Here is an 18507-nt window from a genome sequence, read left to right as displayed (position 1 = left end):
GATGCAGGAGGTGAGAATGACATATTTGTCACTCTTGTCATATTTATTGAGTGCCAACCAACAGGTCATTTTAACACCACCCATTCCTTCCTTGGGAAGAAGGTTTGCTAAGAACAAGCTGATTGGCCACTGTAAGAATTCTCATGATATTTAGCACATAAAAATCTTTTTTTCCCCTACCGGTTGTGTGGTGTGGCTTTGTGGGCATTGCATGGTTTCTGTGGGCATGATTTTGTGGGCATGGCAGGGGAAGGATACTGCAAAATCCCCATTCCCTCCCCACCCCACTAACCTGCTTCCCAGCTCGGTTCTCCTCTTCAGGGCAACAAAAGAAGATCAGTTGGGAGGCTGGGAAGCAGCGTGGGCAGGGCCATCCTATTTGCTGGTTCTCCAAACTACTCAAAATTTCCGCTACCGGTTCTCCAGAACCTGTCAGAACTGGCTGAATCCCACCTCTGTTGATGCCTCTTGTCGCTGATTAAGGTTTCTGTAAGGTGATGAGGAATTGAATCTGAGCAATTATCAACACTAGTTTGGATGAGTATATGGACCTTTCTTAAGAAGCCATCCCTTGATCCAATCCAACCACAGTCAGTCTTCATTTAGGAACTGCCTTGTTTAGTGACTCTTCACAGTTATCATAGTGATTAAAAAGTAATTTTGCAATCAGTCCTTACATGCGTGACCTTTGAAAGTCTGTAAAACTAAGGAAAGCTGAAGTAAGATTGTAAACCCATGATGTTTTAACTTAATACTGCTTCACTCTAAATTGAGTTGTGGATACCACTTGGGATCACTGAATGAGAACCACCTGTATTTTGGACAACTTTAGAGCTGTTTCTAGACATCCCTTTTGGGGGAATATGGTAGTGAAAGTGGTAACTTTCACCCAGGGCTGAAATCAACTTACCTTTGCTACCGGTTCGCAAATGTGATCACCTCTGAGCATGTGCACAACCTTCAATTTCCGACGATCAGCTGTGACACACAATTTAAATTAGCTAGAAAACAGGAAATATGACAATTCTAGCTAATATAAATTGCGCGCGACAGCTGATACTCTGAAATACTGGTTCGCCCGAACTGGTAGTAAAAAAAATGCAACTGGTTTGGGTGAACCACTCCGAACCGGTAGCATTTCACCCCTGCTTTCATCCCAACTTCAGAGGACCCTTAGAAGAAGTAGATTATCAGTACTACATGAAGTTCAGCATGGAGACTGTACTGACTAAGCTTTGAGATGACGTTTGGCAAAATCAGGACCAGGAAATGCAACCTTCCTCAGTAAAGAAAAGTAAACATCTACCCAAGTGGAAAAGAATGTCACTTATCAGCAGGATAATATGAGGATTAGAAATGTTCCTTTTCTTGACATTGATCATTTGAACTTTCAAGGATTTCCACACTGAAAATTTATTTTATTTTAATCACTATATTCTTAGTGCCATAGAAAATTAATCCACATTACATATCTGCAACCTATTACTGAGCATACTGGTAAACAATTTCATCACAATGTTTTGTCTTGAACTATATTACCCACTTAGGCCCTTCAGGTGTACACATTCAGGTGTACATTCAACCAGAATTCTGATAATCCCTAACCAGAATATGGGAGATAAATCCAATATATCTGAGCATACTATGTTCAATTAATTATTTAGACACTACTTCACAATATTTTCCTTGCCACAATAGCAAGCAAGCAATTCAAACATTTTGAGATAGCATTTTCTTTTGCGCTACAATATATGATAGTATAAAACAAGCAAAAAGCAGACACATAAATTCATTCCAACCTTATTAAAAACCTGTACACTTTTAAAAGATTAATTTCACAAACATTCAAAAGAACAAGAATATTTAAAGCAAATAGGGACAATTTGTTTACCAGATACTATCACATGTTTGCTGATAATAAAATAAATTGGGAACAGATATAAGAACATCTCTTTGAAAAAAACAAAGAAGCCATTTGTTTTTCATACCAAACTACTACAATTTTGCACACTTGGTATTCACAGTTGTGCATACATAATAAATTGCATTTCCCATTGTTGGCAAAGCACATTTAAACAATACCAAGTCAAGCTGATACAACAACATCATGTTATAGAATACCCACAGCAAATTTACCACTTTCAAAATGGTCTAGTTTAGAGTATCATTTTCATTTATTGATATCCTGATTTTGCACACATATGTTCCAAAAATAGTAAGATGAATAGCAATCCATCACGATCACTGCATTTGGGAACTATTCTTCCTCCCATTTCATTTGGTAGATGCTGTGCACAATTTTATCTGCCAATGGGTTCCTTGAGTCTCAAAGTAGGAAATTAGATTCAGGTCTCACCATATAAAGAGGGAACAACACTCCCTTGGCCTAGAGTGATGGGTCCAAATCTAATGGGCTTAATTTACAAGAGATTTTGTTTGTATGTTGAGACAAATTTCTTATTGATTCAAGAGTAGATCATTGGAGATCTTCCGGCAGAGATTAGCCATTCACAAGTTTAGGGCTGAAGAAAATTTGAATTTCCTGTTTCAAATAGGAAGTTGGACCAGGTAACCCATAAGTCCTCTTCCAACTTTGGGATTCTATCCACGACACTGATCCCTTCACCTACTGGAGCATTATAAGACATCCTTTGATCAATTCAGTAATATGTCTGCATTTCAGATATCAAGTACAAAGTGGTAATGTCAGCTGTAAATTTAAGTGTACAAATATCAGTTTTGAATAGTCTTCTACATAGAACCTTAAAACATCATGAAAAAGGGGTTCTAATTCAGCTCATAATCCATGCTGGGTTATTTTGTCTATTTGTTGACAACGTAAAATTGCTTTGATTTTAACATACAGGGAAACATCTAGGGCATTGTCCATATTGAGTTGGAAACAGGACATTTCAATTAAATGGGAATTATTACCCAGTCAATATCTGTCTTCATATCCTGCTTGCTTCTTTATGTCCTGCTTGCTACAGCATAACTTTGAGATATGTGTTTTCTTGATGTTACCTTTGTCTAACTTGCTGCCTAGAAAGCCTTTAGTTTTAATTGACTGTGGAAGTAGTGTTTTCTTTCTTCTTTTAAGCTAAAACATGCTGTTCAGACAATCTACTGTAGGTCACTTTGGGCATGAGTTCAGGATGGTCAAGACTTTTCATGTTCTTCTCAATGTGCAAATCCACTCCAGCCGTCTCTCTGCCTGGGCATGAGACATAGTCCTGCATGGTCATTTTGCTTTTAGCGACAAGAGTGATGGACACCTACCATAGATTCTGCATCTTGTTTCTTTTGGGAGAGGGTTGACATGATGCCCTGACCTACATTCAGAAGAACAATTGGCGGTCAATTTTCCAGCTGGTTGGTGATGCTCAGTAGGAGGAGAAAGTAAGATAAAGAATTCACTCATCACCGCTCTGACAATAGTCTGTGTTATGTTCTACCAGGGCAAGAACACTTTAGAGTTGAATTATGAACTTGGGCTGGAGGAAACAGTGCAACTGATGTTGACATATTCTCCTCATTTCCATTTAAGAAGTTGAGGGAAGAATGTTACAGCACCATTTAATTTTACTTAACGGACCCAGAATTGTAACATTGTGAAAAGGAGAAAATGGGCTGTCAAAATTCCAGTGTCATGCACTGGCCACGCCCAGCCCGGTTTAGTGAAGGGGGGGGATCCCGATATGTCATGTGATGCTGCCATGATGATGTGAGTTTGACACCCCTGCTTTATCTCCAGCCATGTTAGGAGCCGCAGTGGCACAGTGGTTAGAGTGCAGTACTGCAGGCTAATTCTGTTGATCACCGGCTGGCAGGAGTTTGGCAGATCGAATCACACCTGGCTCAAGGTTGGCTCAGTCTTCCATCCTTCCAAGGTGGGTAAAATGAGGTCCCAGGTTGTTTGGGGGCAATATGCTGACTCTGTAAACTGCTTAGAGAGGGTTGTAAAACACTGTGAAGCAGTATATAAGTCTAAGTGCTATTGCTAAATTGCACACTAGTTCAATTTAGTTCTCTAAACTGAAATAAAATGAAAAATAGAGTTTAGGCAGCTTGCAACAAGATAAGAATTATTGTGATGTAGATGCTAGAGTCAGGAACGACTGGCACATATGTGCAAGGGGAACCTTTACCTTTACCTAGATGCTACATGTTACTATTTGTTAATATTGAAGGAAGGTGGTCTTATGGATTTGGCCTGGATTGGAATTTCTTTCTTGGAATTGCTGTCTTCCATAGTGAGATGGCTCCAATTTTGCCAATGTGTCCTTCAGCCTCAGCTGGCAGTTGGGCAGCAAATAGCTATGGTACAGTGTTCAATTCAACTGGAGATAATTACATATACCTATAGGACCTGTGGGAAAATGATGTAGCTTGGGAAGCTAAAATAGGGCTATTCAAGCAAGCCACTCCCACATTTGCACAGAGCTTGTCATAAAGTACAGTATTGCACCAATGTTCTTAATGACTGAGCAATAGTCACAAAAATATCACATCTAAAGTTCTCTCATGAAAGGGACTGGGCAACTCACTCAAATATAGATACGAAATGAATATTAAGGATGCATGCATACATATCTGCAGTTTACCTCTAAGTTTCCACAAAACAAGCATGAATAACATACAGTACGGTAGCTTCAATAAGTATGAGCATATTGATGTTTACCACTTTGGATATGTTTAGGTTAATTGGCAGGATGACTTAGAAGTAGATCATCTATGAAAACCTTGCCCAACCCAGCACTCTCCCAGCTACAAAAATTCTGGGAATCGATTTCTCAATAGATCCGGAGGACATCAGGTGGGCGAAGGTTGTTCTGAGATCAAATAGAACAAAAGCAAAATGGAGTGAGAGATGCAGCTTCTTCCAACTTCACATCACCTGAAATGAGAAATTGAAGGATGAGTCACTTTGGCGGACCACAATGCATTGAAGTTGATACAGAGGCAGCTTTAAAGTTAACTTCTGATATTAGCTTTCACGGTCTTGAAACTGTACTATTCATTGGATGCTCCTGCTTGCAAGTGGATGTGAAATACTATCATCTATTGCTAGGCAAGTGCTATCATCTATTTTTAAGTAATGCTTAAAAAAAAAACCTTTCAGGAAAATTATGGCAAAAGTCACTTCTACCTATCCAAATATATGTAAATTCCCCAAAATATGTAGGAATTAAGACTAGACATTCTCAGACAGATTTTCCCTGTAAAAAACAGGGTTGCTAGTTTGCCTTATTCCCAGTGATTTTGATAATTTCCCATTACTTGTCCCAGCTTCTGCCAACCTAGCAGTTCTAAAGCATGTAAAAAGTCAAGTGAAAAAATAGGGACCACCTTGGTGGAAAGGTAACGGCTCTCCGTGAGCCTTTGGCATTTAGTCATGCTGGCCACATGACCATGGAGACGTCTTCAGACAGTGCTGGCTCTTCAGTTTTGAAACAGATAAACACCACCCACTAGAGTCGGGAACAACTAGCACACATGTGCGAGGGAGGAACCTTTACACTGAGAGCTCAATCCCTTTGCTACCTTTGGTGCAAGGCATTTCACTTTTGATAATTTCACCCAAATACATCTTCACTTTTACTAAATTAGGACTTATATTATATTATGAGTAGTAGAGACATCTTTTTACACTTTGATATACTAAACAGTAAAGGACACATACTTTATAAGACTTCTATGTCCAAAATTGTCCAACCACGCCAATTATCTCTTTTATGGCTATTGATCAAAATCACACTAATTCAAGTTGTTATTCTAGTTCTTACCTCAGAGGTCACACAGTTATCATCAAAGGATACTTTTGTGGATGACAGGTAAGCGTCTGTAACCGTGATGTCCTCTAGTTCAGTGTTGAAATGTTCAGTTTCTTTAATGATGCTGTAGTTGAGGGCCACACTGTAGTTGGTAGGTTTCTCCAGCTGTTTCTGTTGGCACTTACAGAGTTTTTTGAAGGCTGCTCGGAATTTTTGGGACATGAGGTTATAAATAACAGGGTTGATGGCACTATTGAGGTAAATGCAAATCCTACAGAACAGCAGGAACCAATGTTCTTGGAAAGGTTGAGACAGGAAGGAGTTAATGACCACCAAGGTCCTGTAGGGCATCCACAAGAAGGCAAAAAGGACTACAACCACGGCCAGCATCTTTGTAACCTGGGGGAAGTGAAAGGACATGTCTGATGAGCAAAAGTAGAGTGACATAATCCTTTTCAATGATTTAATGCAGAGACAGAGAGCTTTTACTGTAATTTACTGTACACAATTCTGTCGATATTATTACTCAGGGTGGGACAGATGGAAGTAAAGTCCTATAAAATAACAGAGAAACAGAGCTAGAAGGGACCCTGTGGCTTTTCTAATCCAACACCCTGCTCAAGCAGGACACTCAGGTACCCATGATGGCAAACCTATGGCGTGCGTGCCAGAGGTGGCACGCAGTGCCCTCTCTGATGGCATGCAAGCCGTCTCCCCAGTTCAGCTTCGATGCACATGCACACGAGCCTTCCGCAGACCAGCTGGCCTTTAGGTCTCTCTGCACATTCACAGAGGGTGGGGTGCATGGGGGAGGTTGTGCATGCATGGATGGGAGGGAGCATGTGTGGGAGTTGTGCATGCATGCATGGGTGTGGGGGCAAGTGAGGGGGACGGGGATACAATGGGGTCACGCACACATGTGAGGGGTTGCACATGTGTGGGAAGTGAGGCCTGTGCAGGGCATGCACGGAAATGTGCAGGGGTGGGGCACATGCGTGGGGTGGTTGCATTTCATTTGGGGGTTTGCACACATCCGCGTGCATTACCTTGTGCACATATGCGCTTTGGGCACTTGGCCTGGAAAAGGTTAGCCATCACTGCTCTATACCATTTTAGACAAATGGTTTTCCAATCTCTTCTTAAAAATCCTCTAGCAATGGAGCACCTACCACTACTGAAGAGAAAGCATTCCACTGATTTATTGTTCTATCAGGAAATTTCTCCTTAATTCTAGGTTGGTTCTCTCTTTGATTGGATCCCATCCATTGCTTCATCTTCTGCCTTCAGGTGCTTTGAAGAATAGACCGATCCCCTTTTCTTTGTGACAATCCTTAGCAATAGCACTTAGACTTAATACTGCTTTACAGTGCTTTACAGACCTCTCTAAGCGGTTTACAGAATCAGCATACTGTTCCCAGCAATTTGAACTGCCAAATTGCAGGCAGCCGGCAGGCAGCAAAAGTAGCCTGCAGTACTGCACTGTAACCACTGCACCACCTTAAATATTGGAACATTGCTATCCTGTTATTTAGGCACTCAGGAACCCTTACAGATCTTTTCCTATAAATGTCAGGTGATCTCTGTTCTTAAGGGCCATGATGGCGTATTTTATTCAATGGCAATTTCTGAATGCTTTTTAAGAAAGTGTCATGTAAAATATGTTAAAATAATCACCTGCTCAAGAAGACATTGGTGCAGTACTAATGGACGTGCAAATCAGATCCTTAACACAGCTATGACCAGCAAACCCAATGACACCTAGGGATTTTAAACCGTGATACGGGGGATTCAAGGGGAATGCAGCTCCATCTAGAGCATAAATGTCACCTCAACCCCTGAGTTCCCTTGCTCTTTATCAACAACTCATTTCTTATCTGGATTTATTTTATTTTTTTTAAATTTTATTTACAAACATGTAAAATACACACACACAAAACTGAAACATATACCACATTTACACAATACAATATGAACATGAGTGTCCTGTTCTTTCTAATAGCAATTGCCAATCAATATCGCTCACCTTATATTTTTTCCTCTTCTATTATATTTCATTTGTATTTCACCATTCTTAACCCTCTTATCTTGCTGTCTGATTACCTCTAATAAGTTTAAACCACTTGGATACATATATGTGTGTGTGTGTGTGTGTGTGTGTGTGTGTGTGTTAATTCTCCTTAACTACTATTTTTGGACTTTGTTGTCTATCTTCATTGATTCTTGTTTCTTTCCTCCATCCAACTATACCATTTATCCCATATCTGGTAGTATTCTGTTTCTTCTTTTCCCTGGATTTCTTTTGTTAATTTGTCCATTTCAGCACAGTCCATAACCTTTCTTATTATTTCATCTTCGCTTGGAATTAATTTGTTTTTCCATTCCTGGGCAAAGGCAATCCTTGCTGTTGTAATTATATGTAATATTAAATACTGAATTTCTTTTTTATATTTCGCAGTCATTATTCCTAATAAAAAAACTTTAGTTTAATCCTCGTTTTTCGTCCTTGCCAAATGAACCTAGCAGTTGTTTTGTTTAATTCTTGAAAGAAAGTTTTACCCGGGTTAATAGGTGCGGCTTGCAACAAAATAAGATTCTTGGTAAAATATTCATTTTGACTGTGGCTATACGGCTCATTAGTGATAGCTGAATATTTTTCCAGCTTTCTAAATCTTTCTTTATTTTTGTCACTAGTTTATTATAATTATCATCCTTAATTGTGGAACATTTTGCAGACACCCAGATCCCCAAGTATTTCACTTCCTTAGTTATTTGCATTCTAGTTGCTAATTCCAGTTCCTCTTCTTGCTTTTTTGTCATATTCTTGGTTATCATTTTTGTTTTGCCTTTATTGATTTTTAATCCTGCCATTCTGTCATATTCTTCTAATTTTTTAATTAATTTCAGACTGAATTCTAATGGATCTTCTAGAACAAATACTAAGTCATTGGCATAAGCTTGGGCCTTATATTCCTCGTTTTTGAGTCTCAAACCTTTTATTCTCTGGTCCTTCCGAATTTCATTTAATAAAATTTCCAGCGTTAATATAAAGAGCAAAGGAGAGAGGGGGCATCCCTGTCTGACTCCCTTTTTTATTTCGATCTTCTCTGTTAGTTCTCCATTCATCAGAACTTTGGCTGTCTGACTGTTATAAAGTTTTTCTATCATTTTTGTAAAATTTCCTCCGAATTTCATCCTGTCTAATAGTGTTATTATAAATTTCCAAATTACGTTGTCAAATGCTTTTTGTGCATCAAGGAAAACCAGTACCATTTGTTTTTTCTGGATGTGCCTCGTAATATTCTATTATGTCTAGGATGACTCTCGTATTATTTTTAATGTGTCTGTGAGGTAAAAATCCGTTTTGGTCCAGGTGTATTTGTTCATTTAAAACCTGTTTAATTCTTCCTGCCATAATTGCTGCAAATATTTTATAATAGGAATTTAGTAATGAAATTGGTCTGTAGTTTTGGATTTCTTGTAGATTGGTTTCTTCTTTCGGGATTAGCGATAGTATTGCTTCCATCCATGATTCAGGCATCTTGGCTTTTCCTAAAACTTTGTTAAACATTTCCACTCCTAGTTCTTCCAATATTATTTTATTATATTTGTATAGCTCCACCGGTATTCCGTCTGGTCCTGGGGTTTTATTATTGTTATGTTTTTTCAGGACTAATTCCACTACGGCTAACGTTATTAGCCTGTTTATTGCCTCCCTTTGTTTTTTTGAAATTGGTGTTATCTTTTCTGTGTTTAAATAATATTTTATCTTGATTTCCTCCATACTGTCTTGCGCATATAGTTTCGCAAGTATTTATGAATAATATGCTTCTTTTCTTCCGCTTTGTATTGAATTATTCCCTTATCATCTTTCAATTGGTATATCATCCTTTTTTCTCTTTCATTCTTCAGTCTGTATTCCAGCCATCGTCCAGGTTTGTTTGCTTGTTCAAAGTAATTTTGTCTGGCCGCTTTAATTTTCTGTCCTAATTCCTTTTGAGTTATTAAGTTGATCTTATGTTTTATCATCCCTCTTCTTTTTAATTCTTTGGGTCTTTCTGTAGTTCAGCTTCGGCTTCCATAAGTTCTTTTTGCATACATTCTTGTTGCCCTTTTTGTTTTCTAGTTTTTCTCGCCATGTAGGCAATCGTGAGGCCTCTTGTATATGCTTTCATAATGTCCCAGAGATTTTGAATTGAGGTGTCTTCTTTTTTATTTATTCTAAAAAATAGTTTTAATTCTTTCCATCTTAATTTTATTGGATTATGATCTGCCCACTCATTTGCTTCTATTTCAATTTCGTCTAATTGATTACATAGACCAGATGAAATCCAAGCCATGTCAATTCTTATCTGGATTTAATTTCAGTATATTATCTCTCATCTGGTCCATAACAGAAAATAATTTTCAGAACTACTGAGTGCTCCTTTGGATGGTAGCATATCAATGCCTTTCCATCACAAAGTAATCAGAGGTGATATTTAGCCAGTTCTAACTGGTCCTGTTGAATCGGTAATGGAAATTTTGAGTAGTTCAGAGAAGCAGCAATTACCACTTCTGGCTTGTCTGCCACAATCTATTTGCTGCCTCCCAAGTCCCAGCTGATCAGTTGGGTCTTCTTTTGTTGCCCCGCAAAGGAGAACAAAGCTGGAAAGCAGGTTAGTGGGGTGGGGAGGGAATGGAAATTTTGAGTAGTTCGGAGAAGCAGCTATTATCACTTCTGGCTTGTCTGCCACAATCTATTTGCTGCCTCCCAAGTCCCAGCTGATCAGTTGGGTCTTCTTTTGTTGCCCCGCAAAGGAGAATGGAGCTGGAAAGCAGGTTAGTGGGGTGGGAAGGGAATAGAGATTTTGCAGTATCCTTCTCCTGGAGTGAGGAGGGAATGGAGATTTTGCAATATCCTTCTCCAGGAATGGGGAGGGAATGGAGATTTTGCAATATCCTTCCCCTGGAGTGTGGAGGAAATGGGGATTTTGCAGTATCCTTCCCCTGCCACGCCCACCAAGCCACGTCACACCATGCCGACCAAATCACGCCGACAGAACAGGTAGTAAATATTTTTAATCCCACCACTGAAAGTAATAAATGAATACCACCAGTGAGGTTTTGTTTTGATTGTTATTTAACAAAATAGGGGACAAGATAGAACCTTGTGACATATCAATGGTCAGCAGGAGCTGAGATGGTTGAGATGGACTTGAGAGATTCTTTAAGTTTTTATCTTTTCACAGTGAAGTCAAGGAACTTGAGATGAGTGTTAAACAATTCTTCCCTTTTTTGAGACCATAGTCCCCCAACCAATTTTGAAAAGTGGATTTTTAATTATCTTAATGAGCATCACTATTTAACCAGGAAAATAACAGTGTTGCCTTCATTGTTGTTACCTTTCTAGAACAAGTAATGAAAACCTTTTTCAAAAAGCACAAAACCTTTTTCACAAAGCACTGTTTTTGGTTCACATGGGGTTCACATTAGGAACCAGGGGGTGGTATTCACTTACCTTCCCTACCGATTCGCAAATGTGAGCACACGCACCACCTCCGTGCATGTCCACAGCCTTCCATGCTTGCACTTTTGCCAAAAAAAGGGCCTAAATGGGATGCCGTAGAATTGCTAGCAGAAATCACGGGATGCACACGTGATTTCTGCTAGCGGTTCGGGCGAACCAGTGCGAACCGGTAGAATAACTCCTCTGTTAGGAACTCAATGTTGGTCACCTGCAGTGACTCAGACTAAAAAAAGCCAATAGCTATAATTGCAAATGGAATCTACTTTTGCACAATTGAGACTCAGGTTTCACCAGTCAGGTGGCGTCAGTCAATTTTAAGCAATTTATATATCTTTGTGTTGACAGTAACGCCTTTCCTGAAGGAGTCAGAGAATAACTAAAAATGGTTTCATCTGATGGAGAGCTCAGCAATCCTTGATTCTATTGCATTTAATTAAGAGCGGTCCATTTCATTAGGAAATAAGGCCTAACCATTAATATAAGAGCATTGTGAGGCTCTGTTAGTGCAGTGACTATGAAATAAATGACAGAGAGGATAAAGGGGGAATCTATCTTGCTCTCTAGTCTATAGAAATAAATGCCCCAAGTACTTACCATAAATCAAGGGTGCACAATTTTTTTGGGGGGGAGAGTGCAAGGCCACCCAAGATGTAGGTAGATTGAAGACAGAAACAAAATTGATTTATATAATTCCAATTGCTGTTTGAATAATGCAATATCATTAATATGATGGCTTATGGAGTAATTTTTTTCTTTCTGTTGCTGTAAGGAAATGGTGGGGGATGATATGAATGCTGATGAGGCTGGCTGGAGTACAAAGGATATGAGGACCTGTTTAAATCCAGATGGCCTTGCCTTCATTGTTTGATATGAATTACGAAACCAGCTGGATGAAGATGAAGCTGGACCAATTCCAGAAAGTGAGAGATCTAAAAGGTCTCTTCCATAGTGAGATCGGCAGCCTATAAGTTTAATAAATAAATAAAGATACATGCTCGGCATTCCAAGATAAGATAGAAAGACCTGCACATGGATTAGAGATCAAACGAAAGTGTACGATATCATCAAGAGAGTTAAAAGAATTGAAATGGAAACGGGCTGGTCACATAGCAAGAAGAACTGATGGCTGGTGGACCAAGGCAGTCATAGAATGGATCAGAGATAGGTTGCTGCCGGTTTAGCCCAGTTCGGCCCAACTGGTAGTGGAATGCAGACCTGGGTCGCAGAAGCAGCAGCAACCCAGGCCTAACATGCCCCTGAATCTGTTTCCTTGCTGCCGCTGATGTCGCTGCCATGTTGGATTCTAGTGACTGCGTGTATGCAATTCACTGTAAATTGTTCTGCGCACGTGCGCAGAACAATTTACATTGAACAGCATACACACACACTCAGCGCGCATTGCAAACCAGTAGTAAAACTGGCAGCAACCCACCCGTGGAATGAATCCCACTTGATAAAAAAGCACCCACGAAAGAGACATAAAACAAGATGGATTGATGACATCAGGCAAATATTATAGGCCCAACTGGAAAAAAAGAAAAAAGATCCAGACCATATTGGTTGGAAACATGTGGAAGAAGCCTTCTTCATCCTTCAATGGATAGACAATGGCTAAAATGAAATAATAGGGTAAAAGGCTGGTGAGAGAACTGAAGTAGGGGGGAAATTGTGATTACTGTGCATCTGGCAGGAAGAATCTGTTCTTGGTTCCAGTTTGAGAAGTTAACCAGCCTACAATGAAGAAGAAACTGGAATGGTGGAAACATCATTTCAGAGCCTTTCAAGTCAAATGGTGGAGGGTGAGGCAACAGCTCAGTGGTTAAAGATACTGAGCTTGTTAGCTGCCAACCCGGGTTTGAGTCCCCAATGCCGTGCAACACTAGCCCCAACTCCTGTACACCTAGCACAGTGGTGGGTTTCAAAAATTTTTAGAACGCGATCACTTCCAGTCCCCGGAGGTGATGGACGTTGCCGTCTGCTGCTCGTCTCTTCGGTGGGCTCCTTTCAGGAGCACAGGGGGTCTTGGAGGGACCACCTTCCATAGGGCGGTTTGCTGGAGCCCCCGGAAGCGGCAGCAGCCATCAGGGGGGTCTCCAGTCTCGCCCCAGGAGCCGGGGAGCGAAGGGGGGGCGCATAGCGCAGCTATCGGCTGCCTGCGCCTTCGCCGAATGGATTCCAGAAGGAAATAATCAATCAGAAGTTTAAGTAGAAGTGTTGGAGGTGAGACGTTTGCCCTAATCTCTTTTAACACCATTTGCTTTTTGCAAGTTGTGGATTCAATCTATTTGAAGTTGCAAGATTGGAGGGTTTTTTTTTTACCCCCCTCGGTTAAAGCGGCATTTGGACTATCTCTCAATCTCGGAATGGAGTGAGAGAGTAAAAAGTTGAATTACCCACTTGTACTAACTATGTGAGAAAGATTTACATCACAATTGCAAGAGGTGATTCCTGAGCTATTTTAAAAGCCTTATGGAAACTTTGGATGCTTTGCTCCCTGGTTCCCTGTGAAAGGGGGAGCCAAGATGGCCCACTTCCATCTTCTTCTCCGCTCTTATAAATGAAATTAGCCATTTGAAATTACCTTTGAAGGAATTTCTGGCTTTATATTACTATTACCTCCCTGAGGTCTCCTGGAGCCCCCCCCCCTGTTTTGTGGTCTTTCTGGATTTGGATTATTTGATCTTCTGCTTCTGGCTTGGAACTGTGACTAAGGGTTAACACTCACTTCTGGGCTTGTCTGCCTCCTCAGCATCACCCAGCTGCACATTCCACAGACGCCATTTCTTTTGTATAAGACTTACACTTATCTCTGAACTTAACAAATGGGGCCTAGAAAACCACCACCGGGTAAGGCAGCTTTGGCACCGACCTCTTCTACATCCAGCCCAACGACCCAATAGACAAAAATTTCATCATTCTTACAACAAGAAGGGGCTGGAGAGAGTTCAAAGGACTTATCAGTTACCCAAATGTCCCAGGCTATTATGAAGGGACAAGAAGAACTGAAAAAAGAGCTGACAGGTTTTAAAGAACAACTCAGAGACATACAGCAGCAAACAACAGAAAATAAACAGAGGGTTGGTGTACTGGAGAAGGGCGTGGTTGGTTTGAGGGAGGAGGTGAAGGCAACTCAGAAGGGGAATAGAGAATTGGAAAACCTCATGGTAAAGATGAAACTTGAAAGAATGTCCCTTTTTCTCAGATTCCAGAACCTACCCGAGACAGAAGATGAAGATCTTAAGGATACTATGTGTACAATCTTAGCAGAATACATTAAGAGAGATAAAGAACAGTTGTGGTGGGATATGGATCTCGTTTATAGAATCAATTCACATAATGTTCCAAGGGAAGTCCATGTTAAATTTCTTAGGAAGATCACGAGGGATGAGGTTTTGGGAGCCCAAAGGGGGGACCACTAAAATATAAAGATAAAGAAATTGCCATTCTTAAACAAATTCCGAAAAAAATAAGAGATAAGAGGAGGAAGTATTCCTCCTTATCAAAGAAATTATATAATAAAAGAGTTTGGTTTAGATGGTTATTGCCAGAAGGAATGTTGATCTTCTGGGAGGGAAACAGAATTAGAATCAATTCAGTTGTGGAGGCAGAGGCCTTCATGAAAAAACACAGTCCTCTCCTAGAGGACGAAACCATAGGAGGTAGTGAAAAAAGTGATAATACACAAGATATGGGGGAGGGAGGGGCTGTGGCTCCACCAGAGGACAGGGGGTAGGAGCAATATTGAAAAGGCTCAGGTCACAAAAATAAATGTATTTGAAATATTATTGTAATTGTTGATATATTAGAAAGTGATAAAAGAGATGATTGAACATATGGTTGATACAATGTATAACAAGATGCTGTTTTTGCTTATCTTTTATTTTTTGTTTTCCTTTCTGTAAAAGTTGTGAGATTTAGAGAGATTTCTACTTTCAGCACGAAGTAGCTGCCAAAAATTTTTGTATATCCACCTACCCTCCCCTATAAATGTTTAAAAACCAATAAAATTCTTTTTTTAAAAAAATTAGAACCTCTTCTATAGATGTGGCCTGCTTTGTGGGAGTGGCTTGCCTGCCATGTGACTGGGCAGGAGTGGCTTGCTGGCCATGTGACCGGGTGGGAGTGGACCTTCTCCCCCCTAAAAGAGCGTGGAAATGTTGGTGCGTCTTATACACCGAATACAGCCATTTTTGGCGTCCTAAAGCCCCACCCCTGCATCCCATTTTTGCAAAAAATGGGCAATTTTTTGCCTTCCCTCAGTCCCCAACAGCCCTCTTCAGGCTGCAGCAGGGATGGGGGAAGGCAAAAATGTCCTTGTTTTGGCAAAAAACGAACCATTTTTCACAAAATGGAGGCTTTGTTTGCCTTCCCTCAGCCCCCAGCAGCACTCGGCAGGCTTCAGCAGGGCTGAAGGAAGGCAAAAACTTTTTTTCTTACTTACCCTTTCGAAATCTTGGTGCGTCTTATAGTCTGAAAAATACGGTAGTCCACAGAGCAGAAGGGTAGCCTGCTTGAGGAATTCTGACCTAAGCCATCTTTTTGATAACATACTCCACTGCACCTCTGTTGAACAAAACAGACCCAGCAACAGGAGAGATCCGAAAGGCAAAATATTTTTTACAGGAAAACAACAATCTTTCAATGGTGGCAACCATGCCAGAAATGATCCTTTCCATTTGCATCATGTATCTACTCTTTTCTCACAGAATAGTCGTAAGAATGAAAATAATCTGTTGAATAGAAGAAGAGAAGAGTGAGCCCAAGAGATGGAATAGGGCAGGGGTGTCCAAACTTGGCAACTTTAAGACTTGCGGACTTCAACTGCCAGAATTCACCAGCCAGCTCTGCTGGCTGGGGAATTCTGGGAGTTGAAGTCCACAAGTCTTAAAGTTGCCAAGTTTGGACACCCCTGGAATAGGGAATCACAGAGCAGGGGCTGGGGGGTGGGGTGGGAAACAGGGCTGCCTTACTGCAGATTTAAGCAGGATTATTCCATGCCATAACAAACTAACCCTTGAGTATTCATGATCGACAGCAACTTAAAATCATGATCTTTTCTTGGCCTGCAGTGTGTTGAAGGAGTTCTGTCATTTTTTAATTATTATTTCCGAAAAGAGGGCTTGAAGGTTTTAGAGGAAATTGATTGCGGCCACTTCAGGTAAACATAAGGCTTCCTGTGTTCTCTCTACAGCTGACATGCAGAAAAGCACACGTACCCAGGATATGTGATATGCAATTATATGGATAGGGATACTGGGGGGGGGGGACAGGTATTTCAGGTGCTTCCGAGGGACTTAAATGCCCTTTAGATTTAACACCACTTTTCCAGTGCTGAACTAATTGATTGTCACACCCAAGTCAAGGGGATGAATTTTGTCCACATTTCAAAATTGAGTGTCTATGGAGACTCTCAGTCAGTCAGGTCATGGTTGTCCCAAAGGTGCTTTTTTCAATTGTCTGCAAGGAGTATAAATCCTTGCAGACAATTGGATGAGCTTCTTGGATGAGAAGTGAAACTTCTTCAAAGAAAAACAAGGAAGCCCAGTTGCCTCTTGAAAAAAGCACCTTTTGGATTTCAAGCTTGTGTGGGCTTTGCTCTAGGGCAGTGTTTCTCAAACTTGGCGACTTTAAGTCCTGTGGACTTCAACTCCCAGAATTCTGGGAGTTGAAGTCCACAGGACTTAAAGTCGCCAAGTTTGAGAAACACTGCTCTAGGGTCAGAGCCAGAGGTGGTATTCAGCAGATTCTGACCAGTTCTGGAGAACCAGTAGCGGAAATTTTGAGTAGTCCAGAGAACCGGTAAATGCCACCTCTGATTGGCCCTGCCCCCATCTATTCTCTGCTTCCTGAGTCCCAGCTGATCAGGAGGAAATGGGGAGTAACCTTCCCATGCAGTAACCTTCCCCTGGAGTAGGGTGGGAATGGAGATTTTACAGTATACTTCCCCTGCCATGCCCACCAAACCATGCTATGCCCATAAGCCACACCCACAGAACCGGTAGTAAAAAAAATGGAATCCCCCCACTGGGTTACAACTGTCAAATTAGCTGATTCAAACATCCACATCTGGTAACTAGATGTAGTAAAATTCTTGTTTCCAGATGAGGTAATTAGACTTCTGTTTCTTCCCTGGACACTGCTCCTAATCAATTAAAAAAAGGTATAATAGATCATCTAACATTTCAAATTCAGAAGAGGAGAATGAAAGAAAGTTTGACTATGTGTCCATAGTGTGCACTTCTAACCAGAAGTATAACTGTAGTAGGGAGATAATAGACAGTTTGCAGGAGGGGGTTGTTGTTGTTGTTTTGTTTTGCTAAAAACCTGGAACAGAATTTTGGGAAAATAAATAGAAATATTATTAATGTTTGTAGTAGAACCTACTGGCAATATCAGTTGGAACATATTGGACACATTTGGCTATCTGGAGTTATGCTGGAGGATTCCAGACTAATGTAATCTTAATTATATGATGTAAGGCATTTGGCACAGACTTCCCTCCATCCCTCCCCCCCAAAAAAGGGACAATACATCTTCAGGAAAAAAAACTGAGGTAAAAAGAAATAGTTTCATAAAAATGCCATTGTGAAAGGAATTAAGACTCCTTTCTCACAACACAAAACTCTGCATTTTGCAAAGGACACCCTTGATTTCAAAAGCTGTAATGAAATTATGTCCTCTGTTAAGAGCTTTCTTCCCTGGCAGGAGAGATGCTTGAACTTCTCTAGGAGTTCAAGTTGGGTAATGAAGAGAGGCACCTGAAATAAATTGCTCTTAGTCCTATGTGAAAGGAATGAAGTAATGAATCGCCAAACAACAGCAAATACAGCTTCTCTCCTGGATCCAACACTGAACCTCTCTCCAGAAGTCAGTTCAGAGGAGGGGGATCAGTTTGAGTTGGCAGAGGAAAGCTCAGAGCCAAGTGTTGGTCAGGATCAGGACTCAGAGAGTACTAGCCTGACAGAGCAGCCTCAGCTCCGTCAATTGGATGAGTTGAGCAAGGAGAGCCCTTGCAGCATGTTGGTCAGGAAGCTGCCACTCATTAGCAACGAGGAAGAGGTGGAGTCCACACCTCCTCCTCCTGATCCAATGACGCAGAGAGCAGACAGGCACAATGCCACTCAGCTAGACTACTCGCATGCAGCCTCTCATGAAGGACTGCACAGATGTCACCTACTTAATCCCACCCTGAGGACTTGAGCATTGCTGGAGCAATGTGCCCAGTTC

General features: G+C 40.8%; 1 protein-coding gene across 1 annotated transcript in view; it reads right to left on the bottom strand.

Moving 5' to 3' along the window:
* Positions 1 to 4888: 4888 nt before the first annotated feature.
* TRHR (thyrotropin releasing hormone receptor) overlaps positions 4889 to 18507 on the bottom strand; it is a gene marked incomplete at both ends in the record, with an annotated part of 29113 nt that continues 15494 nt past the window's right edge. The window contains 2 exons of the mRNA XM_081953229.1: positions 4889 to 4897; positions 5787 to 6173. Of these exons, the coding sequence (XP_081809355.1) occupies positions 4889 to 4897; positions 5787 to 6173 (396 nt within the window). The remainder of the gene's footprint in view (positions 4898 to 5786; positions 6174 to 18507) is intronic.

This window comes from Natrix helvetica (genome assembly GCF_964273705.1).
Source record: "Natrix helvetica genome assembly, chromosome: 4".
NCBI lineage: Eukaryota > Metazoa > Chordata > Lepidosauria > Squamata > Natricidae > Natrix > Natrix helvetica.
This window is presented reverse-complemented; position numbering and strand designations above follow the sequence as displayed.